Consider the following 23,160-nt stretch of genomic DNA (forward strand, 5'->3'; position numbering starts at 1 on the left):
CAACATACGTCCTTGACAACAAGATGCCACCAGACGGTGCCAAAGCAACACTGTTTGTTTGGCCAAAGCATCAAACCGGTGAATAGGTGAGTTTTTCAAAGACTGGAAAGATAGGTTGCCCCATAAATTACATGCATGCGTAAAAACAATTATACATTTTTTACAGACATAAACAAAAGTACAATTATGCAGTTATACTGATCAACAACAGTAATGTCGATGACATCAAATGGTATTGGCAAGGCAAGAGAATGTGGGTTGCTTTTGCTGTTCAATAGCACACAATGAATTACGGGGCAGTCTTCGGTTTACGATGGATTTATGTTCTTTCGGTGATGACGTAAACCCAAATTTGACAAATGTACACGTCGGAACACGCCGTAGTCTATCACGAACGTCCAGCAGTAATGTCATAATTGTAGTAAATATTGTTTTCGTGAAAAACACCATAAATCTGAAACCATCAGTGAAGCAGTAAGTAATGAAAAACACTAAGGACGGCAGTAAATAATCTAAACATATCATAGAAGTTGTGTACCGCGAAATGTTCAGAACCTCGGAATGCCGTATGTCGGAACCGCCGACATACGGCATTTTTGTCACACAGTGTGACAAAAGTATTGGGACACGCCTCTACAATCAAACACTTCAGCAGTCGTCATGCGCGTTGCCCCCCTCCCCCAAAGAAATCTAACAATTAATTTTGTGCTTTTTTTTTTGTTCTTGCGCACCGTCATGGATGACGACGCACTCAAAAAAACAAGATCAGATTTGAGTCAGTGTTGGATTGTTTCCACTCTCTTTTGTTTTTGTTTTTTTAACACTTTTGTGACGACTAAGACTTACAAAGTGAGATGAGAGCGGGGCATTATGCCTTTGTCACTCATCATTCAATTAACGTTTTTATTGATTTTCGTTATACTACTGGCAGTGGTTACCCGGTAATTTGGTTACACTTGTATGAATGTTTCAATGTTATTTGAAACATTGCCAGTGCAGTTTAAGGGTTAAAATGGTAACAGATTAGTTATTATTTGGTTATTTTCCATTATCACCCGTGATTGTTATCAAAATTAGAAAAAGGTCATACCAGCGTTCCGTAACTCGTGCTCAACGTTCAACTTTAGAGTTTCGACGGTAAATATATAATTTGAGTAAATGTGTATCATTCTGATTATATGCCATGATGTGCAATATATATTTCCAAAAGATTATATCTAGGTTTAGTACCTCATGTAGATAAAGAGCAAACCCGGATGACAAGACGACTTTTGTGCTCCCCTGTTTTGAAACACTACTTTGAAACTCAAACCCGAATTTGAAACCTGAACCCTGTTTTGAAACCCTACTTTGAATGAAACCCTGACCATGACATGACTCCTTTCAACTCTGCATCTCCGTGCTTTTCCGGGTGTATGTAGCGGCTCAAGTTTTAACACAATGTTACACAGGATGGGCACATGCAATTGCTACGCTCTCAGGGTGAGTTAAACAAAACAATGAATCTTGTGCGGTTGCTGGCTTTGCCTATATGATCAGTCTTCGTTTTATTTTACATTCCTCAGTATTCTATTGTTAGCCTTTTACAAACAAAGTGCAAACTCCTCTTTTAAATACGAGATACAAGCTTTTAAAAGCACGGCGACGACAAGCCCGGCCGGCTGCCGTCTTGCTCGCTGTCCCTAATCAAGTGGCCGCCCTCACAGATAAAAAACAACGGCTCGCTACTTGAAATCCCCACAAAAGGAGGGAAAAAACAAGATAATGTGATGATGTAGTTTGCTTTGCTTAAAGACGTTAGTAAAATGTCAATGATTGTGTCATCTCTTGTAGTGTTGACCAAAGAATGAGTGGGCTCTAGTGAGCTAACATTAATAGCTATGCTAGCTACACATTAGACGATCAGTCCGTCTTCAAAACAGGTCTTGACGTGGATGAATATGCTTTGATCATACAAATTAACTCATTCGGCGCAATTTTTGGTCTGCCTTGAGTGAATTGTAAAATAATGCAGTCATTCAGGAAAGAGGTCAACGGACAGGAAGCGGTGAGGCGAGATCAGTCCTTCAAACCGGACGTGTGTGGCATAAGCCCCGTTGACTACAGCAAACGTCAACGTATTTGATTTTTAGGTGAGGGGCTCGTCTTCAGCGGACCAAACGCAGACTTGCAGCTTGATGGCGGGATTTATTTTTCATGATTTCAGAGGCATAAAACAAATACGACGATAATACCGTCTATCGTGACAGTTTCGGGGAAATATTGAGTCTTAATTTTTTTTTTATGGTGATAGGCCTAACTGTATCACTTCCCAACAAGTATAGTAGAAATTTAGAATGTGTGGGCACTTACTGAGCCATCTGACGCACTGGCACCAACTTTGTCGCCAGTGCTATTCCAGCACACTTCAAAGATCCCACCAGTACCTCTGTAGCTGTGCACCAAGGCGCCAGACTGAAAGAACATACCGAGGGAGAAAACAAAAAGAATATGAAAAAAATGAAGAGTATTGTGCTTTTTGGTCACTCATGAAGAGATACGGCCGTGGCCGAGACTTACCGTGGTGTTCCAAATGTGCACACACTTGTCAAAGGAGCCGCTGGCGAGGTGCTTGCCGTCGGGGCTGAAGGCCACGCTGTAGACGGGCTCTTGGTGCTTGGTCAGCGTGTGGATGCAGACCCCCCGCTCGACGTCCCACAGCCGCACTGTCGAGTCAAATGACGCGCTGCGGGCGTGAGGGAGGAAGCGCAGAAGAAGGATTATACCACAACTGCCTTTTTTCTTATCCCAGGCAGAGCAAAACTGAAAGAGACTATAAACTAAATGGTGCATTTAACACCGCTGCTGGTTTACTTAAGATGAGGAAGTTGCATCAGAGTGGTGCTGACAATGACAGTTTTATTTCCTGCGAGAATCATAATCTTGTCATTACATCCCTTTGGTGTGTGAAGTAGAACGTATGCGACACGCACATGTGGGTCAGGGTGCACCACCGCGTGTCACTGACAGTTACTCGCACTGCCACGGTCTGCTGTGAGTACGAACCGAGCGCGAGCTCTTCCCCACCTGGCGAGCATGATGTTGGAGTTGGGGTTGCCGGTGCCGGGCCCGGTCGGACTCCACTTGATAGTGTAGATCTCTTTACTGTGAGCTTGGAGGTCGTGCACACATGATTCCTGTTTCATACTCCAGATCTAGAACAGAGACAAAGGAAGGGGACATGAGTACAAAGTGCCCTTCCCCCCTCTGGTGTGCCGTTTGTCTTGAAATCCCGAGGCCGAGCGCCACTTTCACCTTTAAGGTCATGTCATCTGAACAGGAGGCGAGCAGCATTCCCGATGGATCCCACTTAATGGCGTTAACTTCGTTCTACCACAAAAAACAAAAAAAAGAAAACCCACAGCATTCATGATCATGGCTCCCCTAGGATGTTATATGAGGAGTTCTATGGAACGAATCGTCTTACCGTGTGACCCTGGAAGGTCTTGAGTGGCCTGTCGCTGCCGAGGCGACACACGTGGATGCACATGTCCGTGCTGCACGAGGCAAAGGTGGTGTTGTTCTGCCAGTCGACGTCCAGAGCCGGAGCTGTGGGACAATGGGATGAACAACATGCTCCTTAAAAAGTGTTTTCCGAGGTCTTTTTGTATTGTCCCGCATACATGATTGAACACACTTTACCTGAGTGGAAGGGGAACTGCTGTTTGGCTTCTCCTGTGTGCGCGTCCCAAATGATTGTCGTCTGGGAAAATCAAGTTTAGCAGATCAAAACAATGCAACACAAATCACTGTGTAAATACCCCAAGTTGATATTTCACAAGCATAATTTGCATGATAGAGTATGGGGGGAAAAAAATCAGGATGCAGCAGTGCCAGTACTGTAGGTCTGTACTGTACTCGTGCTTGAAAAAATGCTCCGATACTACGACACCTATACCACTTGACCGGGATGACATATATATTCCGGACAAGTGCAGTAGGAGCCATGTAAACCATGTGGATATAGTTTGAGGTAAACCCAGATGCCACATGCGTTTAGCCAAGTCCAAATTTTATGCTTTGCAAAACGGATGATGAACTTCGCTCAAGGGGCAGCCCCGCGAGTTGTCAGTAATAAGTTGTTACTCTAAAAAGTGTTATTTTCAGGAAATGTTCGTGTGTTATGTTTCTGAACAATATATTATTAAAATAAAATACATTTTCATCACAATTACAAGATGTAATTGTATTATTGAGTTTCGGTACTTGGTAATGGCGAGTACTCAAATATAAGTGACTGTACTCATTCTCGGTCTGAAAAAAGAAGTGAGTTTTATGCATCTCAAAATAAAAATAAAATAAAAATTAAAAGTTAACATTTCACAACTACTGACAGACAAACGGCGTCATAAAATACCTTATCTACGCCAGCACTGAGAATGGAGTTCCCCTTCTTGTTCCACTTGAGTGCAAATATTGGCCCCTTGTGCTGTCCCAAGGTGCTCGCCAGATTTCCTAATGGTTGAGAGCAATGTTGTGTTATTTCAGAGACAACATTCCCAATAACAACAGCGCCAAATTAATACCAGGGTTAATGGTGCAGCAGTACTGCACAAACGGGAGAACATACCGTCCTTCGTCCATATCCTGGCGAAGCCGTCATACGAGCCTGTCGCCAGGAGCGTTCCGTCGCTCTGTCGGGTGGAAAGACGCAGTGGTTAATACAAAAGTCTGTTTCGAAAGAAGAGGAGTAAGAAAAACGTGTCCGCAGAGGAGCTGGAACCTACATTCCAGTCTAGTGAGGTTACGTCTTTGTTGCTGGGGACGTCCTGCCCACCTTCTCGGATACAGTGGCGCAGCACCAGCTGGGTGGAGTTGGAGTTGTTGTTCTCGTTGAGATTCCAGATTCTGGCGGTGGAGTCCCCCGAACTGAACGGAATACAAAGACTGTTAGGGTTCATCGTGTACGCCAGCCATTTCCTTCAAGGGGCATTTCCGCCCTCCAAAATGTATTTAACTAGTTTGTGTAGCGGTGTGAGAATACACTCAGTCACCACCATACTTACCCATTTTCATTTGATTATTTTATATTTATGGCCTGGAAGTGTTTTTCATACAAACATTTAGTGTAATAATAATAATGCATTAGCGTTTGCATACAAATTTAGGTTAGCGTGTTGGAACCCTGTGTATGGTGTGCGTAGTTGTGGTTTAAAAGTATTCAAGTTTTATACAACAGCTCCTCTGAGGTTGTATTGTGTCGTTTTTTCCAAAATTGCTTGGATCACATGTTCTCGCGCCCCACGGACTGTAAGTTCCACACCACACACACTGTTGGTGTAAACAGTCTGAGCAATGAATACGTGTTAGGAAACAGAGCCAGAGCCTGCATGCAAGGAGGCGTTACTCATCTGCTTTTTTCTATTCAAGTCAGCTTCATCACACGCACACACCCTTTCACACACACGCACTGTCACACATGGGCTTTACAGCTTACCCTGAGGCCAGCAGATCACTGACGGGGTTCCAGGCACAGATGAACACTTCCGACTCGTGACCTCGCAGGACTGTGGCTTTGCTGGCGGGTATCTCCACGTCGACATCCATCTCCATCGACTCGCAATGGTTATCTGAGAGCAACGGCACGCATCAACTCGTGAAATATGTGAAAATAGGGTGTTTTTACAGGAGAGTGTCCATGCTTTTATGTTTCCATTTTATGTCAACACGGTATTGTCACTTTATTGTCATTTTAGTCTTGAAACTAACAGCTTTTACACAAAGACAGTAAAGCCTCACTAACATCAAAACTTCCTATGCTGCTGACACCTTGAAATTAAATCCCCCTATTCCATGTTGACACAAACATTCTCTCTCTCCCCCTTGCAATCCACCTGCTCCACACATCTCAGGTTTCACTAACACATCAAGCTGCAAAGCGCCAACTACAGCACATTCTGTGAGGATCGTATTATTCGCCACTCTTGTTCATCTGAAGTAGAGGAACTGGTGAGCCGGTAGATAACGCTGCATCCATCCAAAAACATAGATTAGTAACCTCCATCTCCTATTGTCTCAGTCCACAGTTGAATGGAGGGTTTGTGTGTTGTGCATCAAAATAAGGACGAGAGCACAATCAAAAGGCCAGTAAAGCCATTTATCCACCAGGCGGTTCAGTTTGGACGGTACACCTGATAAGGCTCGTATTTCTATTGTGTAAGCACGATGGCTGATAGCTTGCGTCAGTTACATAAATAGCATGACTGCATGCCGCTTGCCAATAATTTAAGACACAACATTATCCGTCCACATGCAACACAAACGGTGGTGCGCTCCTCTCTGTAAGTCAAGATATCTTTTATGAGTTTAATTTAAATACAGACATGGCTATTCTATTTCAAACAGATTCTGGATCCCTTTCCAGTGCCTTTAACGTACTCATGTTGTGTGTGCCATTCTCCTCCCCGTTGACAGTGGCGTCACCATTCTTTGGCGCGTTGGACTGGTTGCCAGAGGTGGATGCCGCCATGGTGCAGGCAGCCTGCTGCTGGGCCAGCTTGTCACGGAACGCCTGCTGCCGCGTCTGCACCACGTCGGGCATCACGGCGTCAATGAGCGACAGCGACTCGATCGGCCGGCCGTCGAAGACCGTTCCGTCCTGTCGGGGACATATCCAATACATTATGAGTGCGCTTCATTGCATAAATCTGCTGTAATCATACAGATGGAAGCTACAGCAAATATCATCTCACCTCATTGATGCTTATCTCTGCCTCCACATACTGGAGCCCCTTCTGCAGGATGGAGATAAGGGCTGCAGGGGGCACTAGTGTTCCATTGATGTTGGACTGGCTGATGTGGCTCTCGATGCCAAAGGTGAATGCTGAGTGGGAGAAACCTGAAAACAAAATCATATATTTGTCAGTCCCATTCCTTCCTCAGCCCCAATTACATAACATGTATGACATCTGCGAGTCATTGAGGGTGAAAATATCTCTAGACCTATTTAGAGCATCTAATAGACCTCTTTTGGGCTTCCATAATTAAGGCTACAAAGGTTTTTTGCCCACAATTGTGTTTGGCTCCACCAAAACGCACAGATTTGTGTCATGTGGAATGAATGTTATAAAAGGCGCCTCCCACAACAAGTCACACCCAAGATGGACTTTATTTGGAGCGGTGCCAAAGTGCACTGCAGTGATGTCCTGCTGAAAAGAGGCCAACCTCTGAGGACTACCCACTCAACTAACTAAATCTCAGTGACACGCTCACGTCCTCACTGATTTTACGGTCGCTCATTTTATATAGATCCAGTTCTGTGCTTTCTTTATAAAACTGTTTACATAACAGACTAACGGAGGATTTTATTCTAAAGTTTATTGGAAATTGTACTTTATGCGGTGCTTTACCACTCCTCTGGTTGTGACAGCTGCAGATCAGCCCAATGCGCTCTCCACATAACCTAGTCAACAGTTTAAAGACACACCTTTTTTACTGCAAATGTCAGCCACATTGGACTGATGTGCCAAACTAAACCAACCTTACCCACAAAATCTGTGGAAAAAGATCATAATACAACACAACACCGTAGATTTCAATCATTTGCCCAGATTCTATCTAGGACTGAACTGTAAATTGATATTTAAAAACAAATAATATGCCTACATTCTACGAAGGATCGAATCATATACTGATTATACTATAGACTATATTTCAAAAGGACGATTCAATAAAATCCACTCCAAAGTCATTATGTAACCCAACACACGTCATATAGCCTGAAGCTACAGTATATTGGGGTAAAGTTTGCAACATGGAATTATATTGGTGTACTCATTTTTGTAACAATGCAACCTCGCATGAAAATAATATTTTTATCTGTGCGTATTAACAATTCCCATTTGCAATGAATTCGCCGCATTTGCACATTATTTTGTGGCAAAGTATGTTGGGCTGCAGCCATCGAATATTTTTAGAATCAAGTATTCTACCGATTACCCCGTTGATTAATCAAGTAATCAGATGTAAATTTTATTTGCATTATTAAAAACAATAACATGCATGTGAATGTGCAGGTAATATTTTTGTCCACTTGGTGTAGCCATCCTCACTCACATTTGAACTATATTATCCGTGACTGCGTGCATATGGCTTTAAAAGGCGGGGCCTGACCTGTTGAGTAACATTGGCGTCAGCGAATAAGAGTGTAGAGTTGGCTGTCTGTCAACAGTCTGCTTGTTGAGCGACACTGCGTGAGTTATGGCCATAGGTAGCTAATGTATTAATGTGCTTATTATGTGTTGTTTTCTTACACTTTGTTCAATCAAGTGACATCTGTGACTATTCTTCTCTACGTGACCACTTGTGGCGGCGTTGCAATACGTTCTAACTAGGGATGGTAGGCTATATTGAATTAGCTGTCATCATCATAATGTGGTACACATTGCACTTACTCTTCTTTCTTGAATGTGAAATGATTCAAAACTTTGGACATTCTCTATCTTTAACGGACTCTCTTCGCCTGTCTTGCTGCCATCACGCCAACTTTTTTTCTATACGTGTGACTGCAGTAACATGAGTCTGTATGGAAAAATTATCCGTGTGAAGCTTCTTGGCAGAGATTTTGCGATTATTGTAATCAGGTTATTTGATTAATCATTGCAGTACTATAGTACAGAAAATATTTACTCTGAAAGGACACTTGAGGTTTCCTAACAGATTTGTTGGGGTTTACGTTTTTGTGTCTTTTGTCACTGTACATTTACATGACAACCACATTTTGTTGCATTTTTGAAAAGTTATAGAAAGCAGTGTTGCCATTGATTGCAACTGAAAAGGCTGTAATCTTCATGCCGGGCCAGTAGTTGGCGATGTCACTTTGGAAATAAACACTATACGCATGTGCATCAACTGCTTGTTCTCACAGGTCTTATCTGAAACTGTCTTTTGAATACCTCTTTATAGGCACATGCGTACGTGTAGAATTTCTCATATCTAAGTAATACGACTCCACAGGGCACAGTAGCGGTGTAGTAGTGCCATTGTTGTTTATGCTCAGCATGTCTAAACAGGACACTTAACACGCAGGACACAATAGGGCACAATAATGGTGGTGTGTTCAAAACTACCATTTTGAAAGCCATTTCCATGTAACTCCGTGGCCACAATAATTTTTTTCTCTGCTCGGTTGGAAACAGACTTGCTTAAGTGTATCAATCTATCCCAGCTTTGCGAGACCAACCTGATTCTTGGAGGTATCTGTAGACCAAGAAGTTCACTTCGTCACTGGTAATACTCATTTTAGCCCAAAGAAACAGTGGAAGTCTGTTGGAAGGCTCAGCTCACTCCTGAAGAGAGAGACATACGAAATAGAAGCAGGATGAGTATTACATCTCGGGACTCACATCATTGCAACAACACATCTCTATCTTTTCCACACGAATACCAAGAATGTCAACAACAGTCTGCCAGATGACCATATGCAGACACGATTCATATTTTCTTAACCAATGCTAGAATAAACGTTAGGTTTTCCACACAAAACCAAGGGGTGCCCCTCGTCACATGGCACACCACCGACTGATGGAGAAAAATTCATGATAAGGCGCTAAATAAGACTTACACAAGATAGAAGGAATAAGTAAAATATTCATATAAAGCCACCCACACAAATTCTGCAGGATTTTTAACTCTCTGATACCAATGCTAGGCAAGTGGCTGTGGACTTAGTGTTATAAGCCCGCAAACGGATAAGTGTAAAAAAAAAATACAAATAAATAAATAAAAAATGTATGTGTGTTAGGGGGTGTGGGGGGTTGGACAAAGTCAACAGCACCTAGAATGAGTCAGGAACACTGGCTTATTTTTCTGCTTCAAAATAGAGAAATCAAAGGGTCTAAAGAGGATTCACAAAGAGGAATCAATGTTGCATCAGGTATGAGGCATGTATGGTTGTCCAACTTGAATCGCTAACACTGCCTGCGGTCGCTCCAATTCCCCTTTGGTAACATAGCAACAAGAGCGATGGAGCAAAATACAGACAACAGTGTTGTCCCAATTAACAAAGAGCTCACAGCCAGAGGGGGTGAATAAGTTCCACAAAAGGAATTACGCACTCTTTCACCTTGGTATAATCTTTGTTCTGGGAGTTCACCTTAATGTACCACAGTAGCGGTTCTGTAATTAAACTAACATTCTTAATTCAAGCAGGCACAATGCATTTTGTTCCCCTGTCTCCCAGTGAGGTAGACTGAGCTATTAAAAGGAAGCACCTGATTAAAAATGTCCAGCAAATTACAAATGAAGAAAAGCAGACGAGACTAACAGCATTTGCAAGACGTTATTACTACACCTTTCACTTCACAAAGACTCATCATTTGCTTCGACAAATTAATTCAAAAGGCAAAATGTCTATGCCATTCTCTCTGCATCGAAACAACAACACTTATAACCCTTAGCTCCTGTGTCCTGATTTGACCACAGATTCCATTAGCTTACACTTGAGGGGCTCGCCTCGCAAAAGCCCAGTCACAACAGCAGCAACAACAAACCATACTGCACACTTAATTCCCAGGAAGCCTGGAGGGGTTCAAGCCCCGCTTAGAGATGGAGGAAGGGCATCAGCATCAATCAGACTGACTATGATCCGTTACATTACTACCTGGGCCTCCATATCTGACAAAATGCTTGAAGGTTTATCCACACTGAAGTGATGAGTGGACTATGAAATGCTCTCTGCTTGTCAGGTCTAATCACATATGAATTTGAACGGAAACAGTCTATGGGGAAAAAGAGAGAGATACAGATCTGTTTTCACCAGTTTTAGAGTTAATTCTTTCAAGCGATAGCAGCTTATAAAACTATCATCAACCACCTTTACTGTCCTTTGTGTGTCTCTCTTGTTGCCATTTTTAAAATGGGCTAAGAGTAAAGTTTAGCAGATGTGTACAAAATGTGACTTGTAGACAAGTCAACCATCACCTCATTTGTGTTAAAGAATAAAAAAATACACAAACCACTGTTCGTGAAACAGCCACCGCCTACAAATGCTATCTTGATACAAGTGACTCCTCACTCACATACACCTTTAAGGGGGTAACCTTGTTGTCATGGGAACGCTAATATCTGTCGCACACCAAACACCATCAGTTGTCGTGAGCACGGAAAGCAAATGCATTACCGTAGCTCTCTAGCTTGCTTTGCAAAGCACTTCAGGTACCTTTCCACCACGACACCCTAATAAAAACCTACATGTACAGAAGAAAACGATGTAAGGAGAAAAAAAAACTAGCCCCTTTTAGAAGGACCAGCAAAAATGACTGAAAGAGTTTCATGTTGATGGCACTATGTAAAAAAACATCCATGCATACATCCATCTTTTGGCCAACTTTTGTCCGCGTGCAAGTGAAGACAATGTGACTTCTGGAGGATACTTTTAATACGTTAATATAGGACTGCAAAAAAATTATCACGATATATATTGTCATATTGTCCGATCTCGATTATCACGATTTGCTTTATACTGTTTTTAAATGTTTTTTTTAAATGCCAGTTTTAAAGTATCTGTACTGAAAACAAATGAAGCTACAGAGTATTTCGACATGTTATTAATGTCTTTTGCTCACAATACTCATGGTCCATATTTAAAAAAGTAAACCCAACATTATCTTAGCATTCTAAGCAAATAAATAAAATCCATCAATCCATTTTCTGTACTGCTTATCCTCCTCCCTTATCCTATCCCAGCTGGGCGAGAGGCGGGGTACACCTGGAACTAGTCGCCAGCCAATCGCAGGGCACATATAAACAACCATTCACACTCGCATTCACACCTATGGGCAATTTAGTCTTCAATTTACCTACCATGCATGTTTTTGGAATGTGGGAGGAAACTGGAGTAAGGCACGGGGAGAACATGCAAACTCCACACAGGCAAGGCCGGATTTGAACTCGGGTCCCTAGAACTGTGAGGCAGATGTGCTCACCAATCGTCCAACGAGTCGACCGTTAAATAATATAAATATGGAAAATTACAAGAACAATTTTCACTCAACACTCCAACGAACGCAGAAAAATATCACATAACAGTTCATAGTCCTGAGTATTATTGGAGGTATACAAGATACAAAAGAAACAAAATGCCCCCTCGGGCATACTGAAGACACAGTTGATTGTAAACATGATCATTTTCCAGCTACACTGTCAACATTATTGCTGCTTTCAAATGTGCATCATCTTGAATAACACTACAGATTAGCTAGTTTTGTCACATTGCAAACCACCTGAATAATGACGATGACACAATTGTTTGCTGCTTTGCTCCGGTCGCTGCAGTTTGCACCGCTAGTAGTGGCTAAACTGCTAATGCTATGTGTGTTGGTAGCAGTGAGTGACAGACTGTGCTGACTGCTCGCGTTTATTTATATGCTTTTCATAAAATCACTACCTTAATTTGCTACACGCTGTTTTTGAGACCAACGTTGAGTAACTTAACAATAGCATCGTCTTCAGACGATAACTCCAAGCCATTACCAACATATTTTTCGTAACCTCGGCTCCGTGTATCGTATGCGCATTTATTCATTATGCTTCCTTCTACAACTTGCAAATGAAAGTGGAGCAGGAAAAGGTCAACTCTGATTGGCTGTTGTCATGTACATTCCCACCATGTTTAATAAGAGTAATCATGCACACAGCTGATCGCCATGATCGGACAGAAATTTTGCGCGATCACTAATCGCCATCATATAATCGTCCAGCCCTACTTTAATGTACAAACAGACTAACTAGCTTGAGCCAGAGTTCAAGCATATACCCAAACAACACAGGGACCTCTTAAAGACAACCTGTTCAACAACAATGGACAGATGCTCTTAATCTCGTAAATTATGTCACACTGTTAATTACTTCACTAATGTAATTATAAGGGAGGGGAGGACCATTACGTCAAAAGCAATTTTTCAACCAAACAGTGGTGATAATTGTCTGACTGACAGCTTTCTTGCTGAGGCAAAAACCCCAGCACTGCTATGTATATTTTGTAATAGGTCGACCTCCAATCAAGTGTTTATTAGAGATGGGCACATTGATGTGTGGAATTGATTGTTGACTAGTAATGTCGTGGCACTATTTGGCTGCAACCAGCAGAGGCACTGCTGTCTAAAGAACAACAAAACGAAGTCAAGGCTAAGACATCTGCAGTAGATTCTCCTTAATACAACACCCCCATAGTAGATTATAGAAATTTTGTCAAATGCTCATGCCTAGTATTTATGATCCAATAATTCACCTGATAGTCAATACATATGTACAATTGATAGTGTAAATGTCAAGCTATCCTGTATATGCAACACAAAATAAACAGATGGAACTGCCCACCACAAAATTGTGGATGAGCCCTTTGTATATTAAGAGTAACTGTAACTTCCCATCCTTCACTTCCCCTTTGCCTTTATATGTATTATGTGTGGAAAGGTGAGGCGTAAAGAAATGGTGCAACACTAACATTTAGGGCAATGGAGTTGCATGCAAAGACATCTTTTACACTCAAGTCACTGAGCCTCGACTGTGCTGCATTAATGGCGGTCTAAAAATAGACAATAGGCTACTAAGTAGCTGTAGGGCCCAATTTACCTATTGCTGTACAGTACATGGAGGCAAGCATTCATTCAATCCATATATTCTCATGTCAAAATAAGGGTTTGTATAGAACTTTACAAATGTAACAAAAGAGCACTGAGTGTCATTTAAAAATAAAAAAAACACTGTATAATATATGCCAATATTTTAAGAAACAGGATGTTGATTTGAATGAATGTACAAAACAAAAAGCAGCCATCTCCAGCACATGCAGGTCTGTGAAAAGAATGCCGCTGAAACCCAGCATACCAGGGACCCCATTTTCTCCTGAACAGTCACCTCCTGACAGATGTGCAAACAAGACCTGCACACAGCAGCCATTTTCTCTTGAACTGCTCTGCTGAGTAAAACCCGCCTTTGAAGCTTCTGGTTGGGCTGCAGTCTTGAAGCGCGGGGGAGGGGGGGGGGGGGGGGGGGGGGGGGCTTGGCCAGGGTGTGTGGGGGAGGGGAAGCAGAAGAGAGAGACACACACACACACACACACACACAGAGAGAGAGAGAAATGGTGGAATGGGGGCAGGGTGATAAATAATGATCCTAAAAACAGGTAATCACAACAGCAATTCGTGCACTTCATAGTGTGCGCGTGTGTGTGTGTGTGTGTGTGTGTACCACACACACACACACACACACGCGCAAACACATACAGGAGGAAAACACAGGTGGGAACTGATAACACTCAAGACCTCTCGATTTATATCCAAAGACAGGAGTAAAAACACTGCACTATTTCAGAGTCGTGAATTAGAAAAAAACAAAACAAAAAAATGGTTTCAGCCACAGCTCGCATTGCCAATTTCTGTGGTGCGTTTCCTGATCCGGCGTGTGCCTGTCTCTCTCAGTCACTCAGCGCCAGCAATGTAGGTCAGCAAATTACCCAGCGGTTAACATTCCTTTAAGCCACGACGGATAATGAAATTACCTGCTGATGATCAGTTTCAAAGCTACAGACTACAGATCTCTCCCTGGCACAAAGAGGCCACCCACCCGTGCGACCCGCTGCCCCCAACCTACAGCTACTTTCAGCGGGTTCACAATGAAATGGGTCATGGCGGTAACACCGATACCACGAGAAGCTCCAACGAGCTGCTTGTCACCCTGGCTATGGTAATCCAAGACCCCATTATTCGATAGATTCTCAGTAAAACAAGGCTTACATAAGCACTTTCTCTTTCGATAAATAACCGCATATGCTATTGTTGCGTATGGGCGTATCTACTATCTAGTGTGTACTCCCTGCTCAATAAATGGGGGATGGTGACAAACAACAAGGATCGCTGAAAGGATTCATCATGGAAGCCTCGATTCACATGGGAGCATCTTGGCAAACTCCCACTTTGCCTACTGGAATTGCGCTACAATTACTGCAGAAACCCAACTTCAAGAGCCTTAAACTGTTCAAAGACAAAGCTAGGTATCATTTTAATACTATTAATTCTTCTCACCCCCTTGGAGTTTGTGTTCCAAATGACCACATAGATTACTTTAAACGTGCCAAGTATCTCGCGCCCGATTATCAAAGCACAAGATCATGTGATTCGCTTATAGGACTGGTCAGAAACATGCCTGCTAATAAGCGATAATAGGGCAGATTTGAACATGAGATAGCTTGCTCTGATGAATAATATGCATATAAATGAGGATATAGCATGGTTAGTCACACAAAAACAGCCTACGGGGTCACCACGGGGCGAATCGAATTCTGTGGGAAACGCTGACCTCAATGAAAGAACACTAACACAAAAAAACAAAACAAACAACAACAAAAACATACCAGCACAGCGCTAGACAACTTTTGTATGGTGCAGTGCTATCAAGCAAGGAGCCATTATGGTCGGCTCATTTCAACAGCAGTATTGCAGAGTGCCTGCCTTTAAATTGCCTTCAATCTGACTCACGTCAACACGGCTATTTTCTTTTGACAACAAACCTGTGATATTTCAGACCCAAACCTCTGTTGCTTATTATAGATAAATCCATCTTATAAGGACTCATTTCCATTATGTCAGACATGGACTCAAAAGGGGGTGGGGGTGGTGGTTGGGGAATAATGCATTAGAATGTTTTGACATTGAACAAATGGCCCCAAAGGACTAATCGGCAGCAAGTCGTCAGTGTTCTGATTTATTATCTGGCTAATATAACTGAGGTACAGAGGTACTCAAAAAGGTCAAACACTATACAAATTAATTTTAATGACAAATGAGGGGGGATAACAAAGATGTATAAGGTGCTTATGCATCTCATTTTTTAACTTTTATTGTCAGACAAGTATGCAATGAAATCAACCACGAATATAACATACAAGGTTAAAATAAACCTACATATAACAAGCTACCTTTTTATCACAAGCAGCAAGCATATGGCAGTTTACCAATCCACGGCTTGTGTGAGAAGCCAACATTGTAGTCTACAAACCTCAGCGCTCCTTTTCCTTTATAAATTCAAACAAATGGGACTCGACAGAATATCAAATTCAAAGTCCAATGGGAAATGGAAAAAAAATAGGAAGTAGAAAACAACAACCAGAAACAGGTAACAGTGCTTAACAGAACCAACACTTTTGCTCGATCATCCACATGGATACCGACAACCATCTCTGACTGGCATGGCATTGAAAGAAAATCTTTAATTACTTTGACACCGCCGGAGTCTTTCTGCCTGAAATGAGTCAGCTTACTTCAAGACAACTTCCAGTGGATTTCTTCTAAAATTCTTCTTCTTGTCTTACCACTGTCCTTTTTTTTCAGAGAAAAAGAGACACATATTGAAAGAGGAATATTCAAAACATGCACTTAATCCTTTGATTCTGGCTGAAATTAAGTGGAGTAAATTGCGTTGGCTTCACGCAAGATAATAGTTTGATGTCAAAAATTTGTACTACTTGTAACACATACTTTTCCAGAAAATTGTGGTCAAATTCCAAAGTTTCTACGCTTTAAGACGTTTGACCTTCAAGGTACCACCGTACAAAACGAAGACAAAACAATTTATTGTAGGAGCTGTCCAGAAACCGTCCCCCGTTTTCAACCTCATCCTATCTATTAGTCAAATAGCCTGATATGGATGCTGTTGGGAGCACGATCATGATGCCTGCATGTGTATATGACAGTGTGGGGGTGGGTGGCAATGAATATATTGTGTGTGTGGTGTGTGTTGAGGAGATTGCGGGACACAGACAGTGCCTCAGTGCAGCATATGTACATACAACACAAAATCGTCAGCCTTAATGGCTCTTCTTAATACAAACCAGACGCTTGTTTAACATGGTACCAATCCCTTATGCATTTATAAACGTACAAGATGATAGAGGACATATACAGCGTAAAATCGAGGCTCCCGTGAGACAGTGTGACAGGTTCTTTATGTTGTGTGCTGTGTCAAAGAACAAGCATGCATCTGCGATACAGAAAATCGTATGTAGAGAAGTGAGAGTACAGTGACAGTGATGATACAAAGAGCTACCTCACTCCTGACAGGATGTGAAACTATCACTTTTTCAAAAGGAAATGTTATAAATGGGTCTATCTCAAGAACGGTTTAACTATGAGAAAATAATTTCAGCCACGTCTTTCGTTAGTACATGTATGTTCCCAAATGCAAAGCAAAAAATAAAGAAACACTGTCCTTGAGGTGGTAAGTCGTCAACACAAAAGCTTGGGCCGGGCAATTATTATTTTTTCGGCATCACAAGGACTGCACAAATAAGCTGTAAACACGGCGCCACGCACTGTGGGCAATACAAATGTTGCTATGGCAACCAGTAGATCTCGCTTCTCTGTCAACAGCTGCTCATGCCACCCGAAGCAGCCCCCACACTCCTCGCACTTCCCTTCCATCCGACTTTGGGGTCAAACCGAAATACTCACCTTCATTCCGAGCCATGCCGTTCCTCGACTTTGTACAGTGCAATGCTATTACTACACCTACATGATCTCCCTTTTAGTGGCAATGCCACTTTGTAGAGAAACTACCATACTCACGTGCAAAAACTGATTGTGATCTGATTTCCAGGCTCCCAAACACGTCAAGTAAACCCTGTTTGTGCTTATTTTCGGTTCAATAATATTCACTACAGATCAGTCTGATGATAGGGGAATGGTGGCTGTTGCTATGAGGATTATCCAAATTTATGCTCATGTCAACAGAATTTCCTGAGGGATCAATTACATATCTACAGTGGATAAAAAAAACCTACACAGCCCTGTTCAAATGCTATGCTTTTGTAATATAAAAATGAGACTAAGACAAATAATTTAAAATATTTTCCCACTATTAATGTGACCTACAACCTGTACAACTCAACCGGAAAATGATTCAATCTTTTATTGAGAGCGGAAATAAAAGAACTTAGATAAAGTGGTTGCACAAGTACACACAGTCTTACAACTGTGGATGTGAGTATTTCCAGAATTAACCAATCACTTTCAAAACCTGTTAAATTGAAAGCCCCTTTTATTAACCCCAAATAAAGTTCAGCTGTTCTAGTAGTCTTGTTTTCGTGCATTTTAGCAGAAGTCTAAAGGATTTGCGGTAATACTAACTGGTATTCGGAATTGTTCATAATTTCCTTCAGATTGTCTAAGGCCCCAGTTCCATCTGAAGAAAAACAGCTCCCAAGGATGACGCTGCCACCACCACGAGTAAGTGTTGCATTTGCACTAAGTAACTATGAATATGTTTTTTTTCCTTTATAAATGAAATCATTTAAAAAATGCATTTTAAGTTAAATTGGGTTATATTTGTCTGATATTTGCATTTGTTTGATGATCTTAAACGTGGGGAAACTATGCAAAAATATAATTAGACAAGGGGCCCAATACTTTGTCACGCTACTGTATGAAGAAGACGGGAGACTGTTGTCACATGTATTAAACAGTCAGTACTTCCCAGAAATTCCTGCAGCTCCGCTGTTGCTGTTGGCCTATTTTTAGCCTCCCTGCCCAGTTTTCTCTTGTCTGTTCATCAATTTTGGAGAAAAGTCGGGTTCTTGGTAATGTCACTCCTGTGCCATATTTTGTCCACTTGATGACTGCCTTCACTGTGATCCACAGTGTCTGTTATTTCGCGGAAATACTTTTGTACCCTTCTCCTGTCTGATATTTTTGAACAATGATGCTGAGGAGGTTTTCTGCTGAACAATGCCTTATACTGTTAGATGTGACTACAAAAATGCCAGGAAAATCCCATTATAACATCTGAACTTTATTGGGGATTCATCAGGGGCATTTTAAATGAATTAAATTAAATGATGATGTGTGCAGACTCACAGTTAACATGAGTTTTAATGTAATTAATTCTTTCTGAACACCGCAACATCAACAGTTTTAAGAGGGTGTTACACTTGTGTAAACACTTCAGTTATTTTTACTTCCCCTCTCTTAAAGATCTATTTTCTAATTGAGTTGTACACGTTATAGGTCTCAGTATAATGGTGGTTTTGAAATGATTTATCTTGGTCTCATTTTTTTCTCATCACAAAAACCTGGCATTTGAACAGATATATACTTTCATATACACACCTGTGACTTGTAAAGCATTTTCAAAATATGAAAGCATTTGTAAAACCTTTAGTTGTTCCTTGGATTGAGTATTTAATTTCGCCCACACTCACTACAGTTTACCACTGTAATATAGCCTATTTATTACGAGCTACAGACAGGAATACTGTCATATCTGTATTGGCACAGTTTTACAAAACCAGAGAGTAGACGTTTCAAAGTCAAGAGGGCTTAAGAAAAATAGCACACAGTTTCAAATCAAAGACATTTTGAGACAAAGTCCTCAGTTTCAGAAGACTTTTAAAAGAACAACCATGCAAAAACAAAGTAAAAGAGTTGATAACTAAAAACATTCATCTCAAATCATCTTCCCCTACGGAAATTAATAGAAATGCAAATAATCGGTTCAACCCTCCACAAACAGCAAAACAAAATAGTAGAACGTTTTTAATCGGCAAAAACTACAGTATTGCACTTAAAAAATAAATTAACAAAGACAGCGGTCTCTTCTAAGGTCAGTAAGAAGGAGCAGAGAGTCGTTTTTCGCAACGGATAAAGTATACCTATAAGAAATGTTATATTGTCTGTCTACATGTGTTGCTGCACCATTTGTGTTCAAATATTCAGCACTTAAATTGTTATAACGACAGTAACACTGATGCTAGTTTCAATAGCCCCTCTATGATGTTTTGCATTGCATGTTAGCATTAAGCTAATGGACTTACGCAAAGCAAAAAGTTATGTGGTTTGGTTCAATACAAAAGACGTAATTGTTTATTTTGTGTTTAGTTTTATAATAAACTTCAACTGGGAGTGGCAATAAGCCGACTGAAACAAGTGCTTGGCCTCTTTTTAGAAGAATTGCTTACTATCTGCTGCTTTTGTGTTGTTCGCTGCCACCATGCAGCACTTGTAACTCAACTCAGCGAGTTTTTTTGTTTGTTTTCTTAAATTGGCTGACTGATGGCTCGTATCTCGAAAAACTTCTAATTGGAGGTACCACTGTATACTTTTGGAAATAATTTGTCCATTTATGGGACTTCTTTAGCCATGATTTCATTTATTGCTATAGTTCAGCGAGCCATTGCAGTTTAGAACGATGGCTTGCATTTCCACAGCGGGGTGGGTAGGACGCATAAATAGTGTGACATCACAGCAGCTCAACACAGTGGAACTCGCCAAAAAATGCACGGGACAGGTTAAATAAATAAACAAATAAAAAATGTGACGATTGGCTGGCAACCAGTTCAGGGTGTACCCCGCTTCCTGCCCGATGATCGCTGGGATAGGCTCCTGCACGCCCGCGACCCTAGTGAGGAGAAGCGGCTCAGAAAATTGATGGATGGATGGAAGGATATAATGTGACATCACAGCAGCTCACCACAGTGGAACTCGCCAGCAAATTCAACAGAGACACAGTAAACAAAGGGCAACAATGGAAGACATCCAACATTTTGGTTATTTCCTCTTGGCATGTGGCTATTTATAACACGAAGAAGGCAAGCTTTGTTACTTGTTTTCTTCCTATTCCATTTCTGTTGTAGCACAGAGGTTATTCTCCATCAACTAATCATTGGACTGCTGCTCTGTCTATAACACATTTAGCACAGTTCGTACTCCAGCAAAATGTGTGCCAAACAGCAGTACGGATGTGTTGTTTTGGCATCTTTTATTTCTAAGAAAAGAAAAAAAGGCACTTTGCAAACTGCACTGCAGTTAAAAGTGGGCTTTTGTCTATAGTTTTAAAAAAAAGAAGGCTTTACTGGGTTGAGTTGAGGCCATCCATATTGTTTCTTGAGGTCTTGGGCTGCTTTGCCTGGACATTATTCACTTGTTAAGTGAAGCACCATACAAATTCCCTCCTTTGGCCTAACTGGAGCATATAGCAAGCCCAGTACACTTAAGAATTTCTATCACTACTTCTATCGGTCATCACATCATTAATAAAAGACAAGCAAGTCCGCCGATTGGCAGCTCGACATACTTATCGCACAACACCGCATTTATATACTGTTTGACGGCGGTTGTGGTATACTTTGGAACATGTGCTTTTCCTTCTTTGTACTTATCCCACCATTATGCTAAAACTTAACCTCTGTAGCATCTGAAATCTTGTTACACATGTAGGTAAGCTTTATCAGATTTTTTTTTATCCTGACAAAGACTAATCTGCCTTGTCTACCGAGTGTCACTAATGATTACCAGCTTTGTGGTAATAAATGCTCTGTAGTGTATATCAAGGAAGATATCGCTTCATTATACTGACCTCTATGAGTGTTCTTAACCTGCTAATATTTTGTGTGACTTTGTTATTTTATAAAAGAAAGAATTCTGTAATGATCCACTTCAGATATAGACAGCCATTGAGACTACAGTACAATAGTACAGTACAACGTAGATTTCTGATTCTGAACATAATTTTCTCAGTACTGCCAAAAAAAAAAAAAAAGAAATTGTATTACTTATTTCATTACATACACAAAGACACCTATTATTATTGACACGTCAGCTCAAAACAGAACGCTCATTAGCCGAAGATGCTGGCCCAAAGTAACAATCGGCAAAATTTTTGACGATGTTGTGACACAGCACCGAGTAGAGGAGGAGCAAAATATTAAAAATACAGTGTAACAATCAGCAACAGTCATACGCAGTACAAGAAGTCACGTTCAGTTTGCCTCGTAGTTACAATACTGGTTTTCCATTAGAATGGTTTATGGCTTACAAGTGTTATTCATACAAATATTTACTTTAATTATTATGAATTTAATACTGCATTAGCTAAAAGTTAGTAATGGATCATGGTGCTTTCAGACTTGCATATAAATTCAGGTTACACCTTCACCGTACGAGCAGTGAAATATTGATCACAACAGCAAATACTGTAGCTAAACACAACAATAAATAACTAAACACAACAGCAAATGAAAAAACAACAACAAATGAAAAAACAAAACAACATTAAGTTACCGGAAAAGGAAGGTACTGGTCGGGGATAAGACTCATCACTGCTAAGACGAACCTACAGGAAGAGTTGTGTTTACTTTAGTTGTGTTCTATTGTGTTTAGTTATGTCATTGTGATTAGTTATTTGTTGTTTTTTGATTTGCTGTTGTGTTTAGTTATTTGTTGTTGTGATTAGTTATTTGCTGTCTTGTTTTTTAACTTGCCATTGTGTTTAGTTATTTGCTGTTGTGTTTTGCACTTCAGGGCCACTGTACATTCTGTAAAAAAAAAATGTTTTTTAAAAGAGACCAGAAGTAACTGTTCTAAAAATGATTGTCAACCTTCTAAAAGTACCAAAAAAAATACACCGATACACCTTCATTTCTTATGAACTATGGTTTCATTTGAAAAGGACAGGGTTCCCCCCCACCCCAAGATAGCCTCATGCTCAGTCTATTCATTTGAATTCAATTAATCATTGGATGTGTGTGTTTTGGATGTGAGCTTGTCTTAAGCTTCCGGACAGTCAAGGACAAAAAGGAACATTGATGTCTATAAATTCTTTGGGTTTTAAAAAAAAAAAAGGCAACAATTTTGATGATAGGAAACAAGGAGATGAAAAGCCTAAGAGACTTTGATGTAATAATGCATTATCTGCCATTGTAACACAGAAATTACCAATGACTACATAATGTTGTCCACTGTGTTAATTACCATAACATTCCATAAAAGACCTTTGAGAGCTCTGCCTGGGTTGTGAATGAACTGCTCTGTCCCATTCTATTCTGGGCAGACATTGATCCAGCATTGTAACCAACATAACAGCAGCGTAATGCGCTATCTCATCTCCATCAACCAGGAACATTCGTAGTTAGTGTAAAGGGAGTTTGTGAGATGGGAATCACAGAATGTGACAAAAGTACATTGCTGAAAAATGTGTTTATGTTACAATTCATACGAAGAGATTATCAAAGTGCTATCGCATATGATAAAGGCCAATCTGTAATTCAGTCCAAGATGGAATCAGCGAACATTAATCCTCCATGTCACCTTTAACGCTACACTCTGTCTCCAGTGCCTCTGGAGCAGCAGGTGA

General features: G+C 40.9%; 1 protein-coding gene across 1 annotated transcript in view; it reads right to left on the minus strand.

The window, feature by feature from the left end:
* The window catches only part of tbl1x (transducin beta like 1 X-linked), a 33,562-nt gene that overhangs the window by 1,989 nt on the left and 8,413 nt on the right, over positions 1-23,160 (minus strand). Inside the window, exons 2-14 of the mRNA XM_061692215.1 lie at positions 9,221-9,326; positions 6,732-6,877; positions 6,418-6,637; positions 5,477-5,609; positions 4,767-4,908; positions 4,610-4,673; positions 4,397-4,494; positions 3,682-3,742; positions 3,467-3,588; positions 3,295-3,369; positions 3,067-3,194; positions 2,560-2,725; positions 2,353-2,454 (exon numbers count right to left, since the gene is read on the minus strand). Of these exons, the coding sequence (XP_061548199.1) occupies positions 2,353-2,454; positions 2,560-2,725; positions 3,067-3,194; positions 3,295-3,369; positions 3,467-3,588; positions 3,682-3,742; positions 4,397-4,494; positions 4,610-4,673; positions 4,767-4,908; positions 5,477-5,609; positions 6,418-6,637; positions 6,732-6,877; positions 9,221-9,278 (1,515 nt within the window). The 5' untranslated portion in view covers positions 9,279-9,326. The remainder of the gene's footprint in view (positions 1-2,352; positions 2,455-2,559; positions 2,726-3,066; positions 3,195-3,294; positions 3,370-3,466; positions 3,589-3,681; positions 3,743-4,396; positions 4,495-4,609; positions 4,674-4,766; positions 4,909-5,476; positions 5,610-6,417; positions 6,638-6,731; positions 6,878-9,220; positions 9,327-23,160) is intronic.

Source organism: Phycodurus eques, chromosome 12 (genome assembly GCF_024500275.1).
Source record: "Phycodurus eques isolate BA_2022a chromosome 12, UOR_Pequ_1.1, whole genome shotgun sequence".
Taxonomy (NCBI): Eukaryota; Metazoa; Chordata; class Actinopteri; order Syngnathiformes; family Syngnathidae; genus Phycodurus; species Phycodurus eques.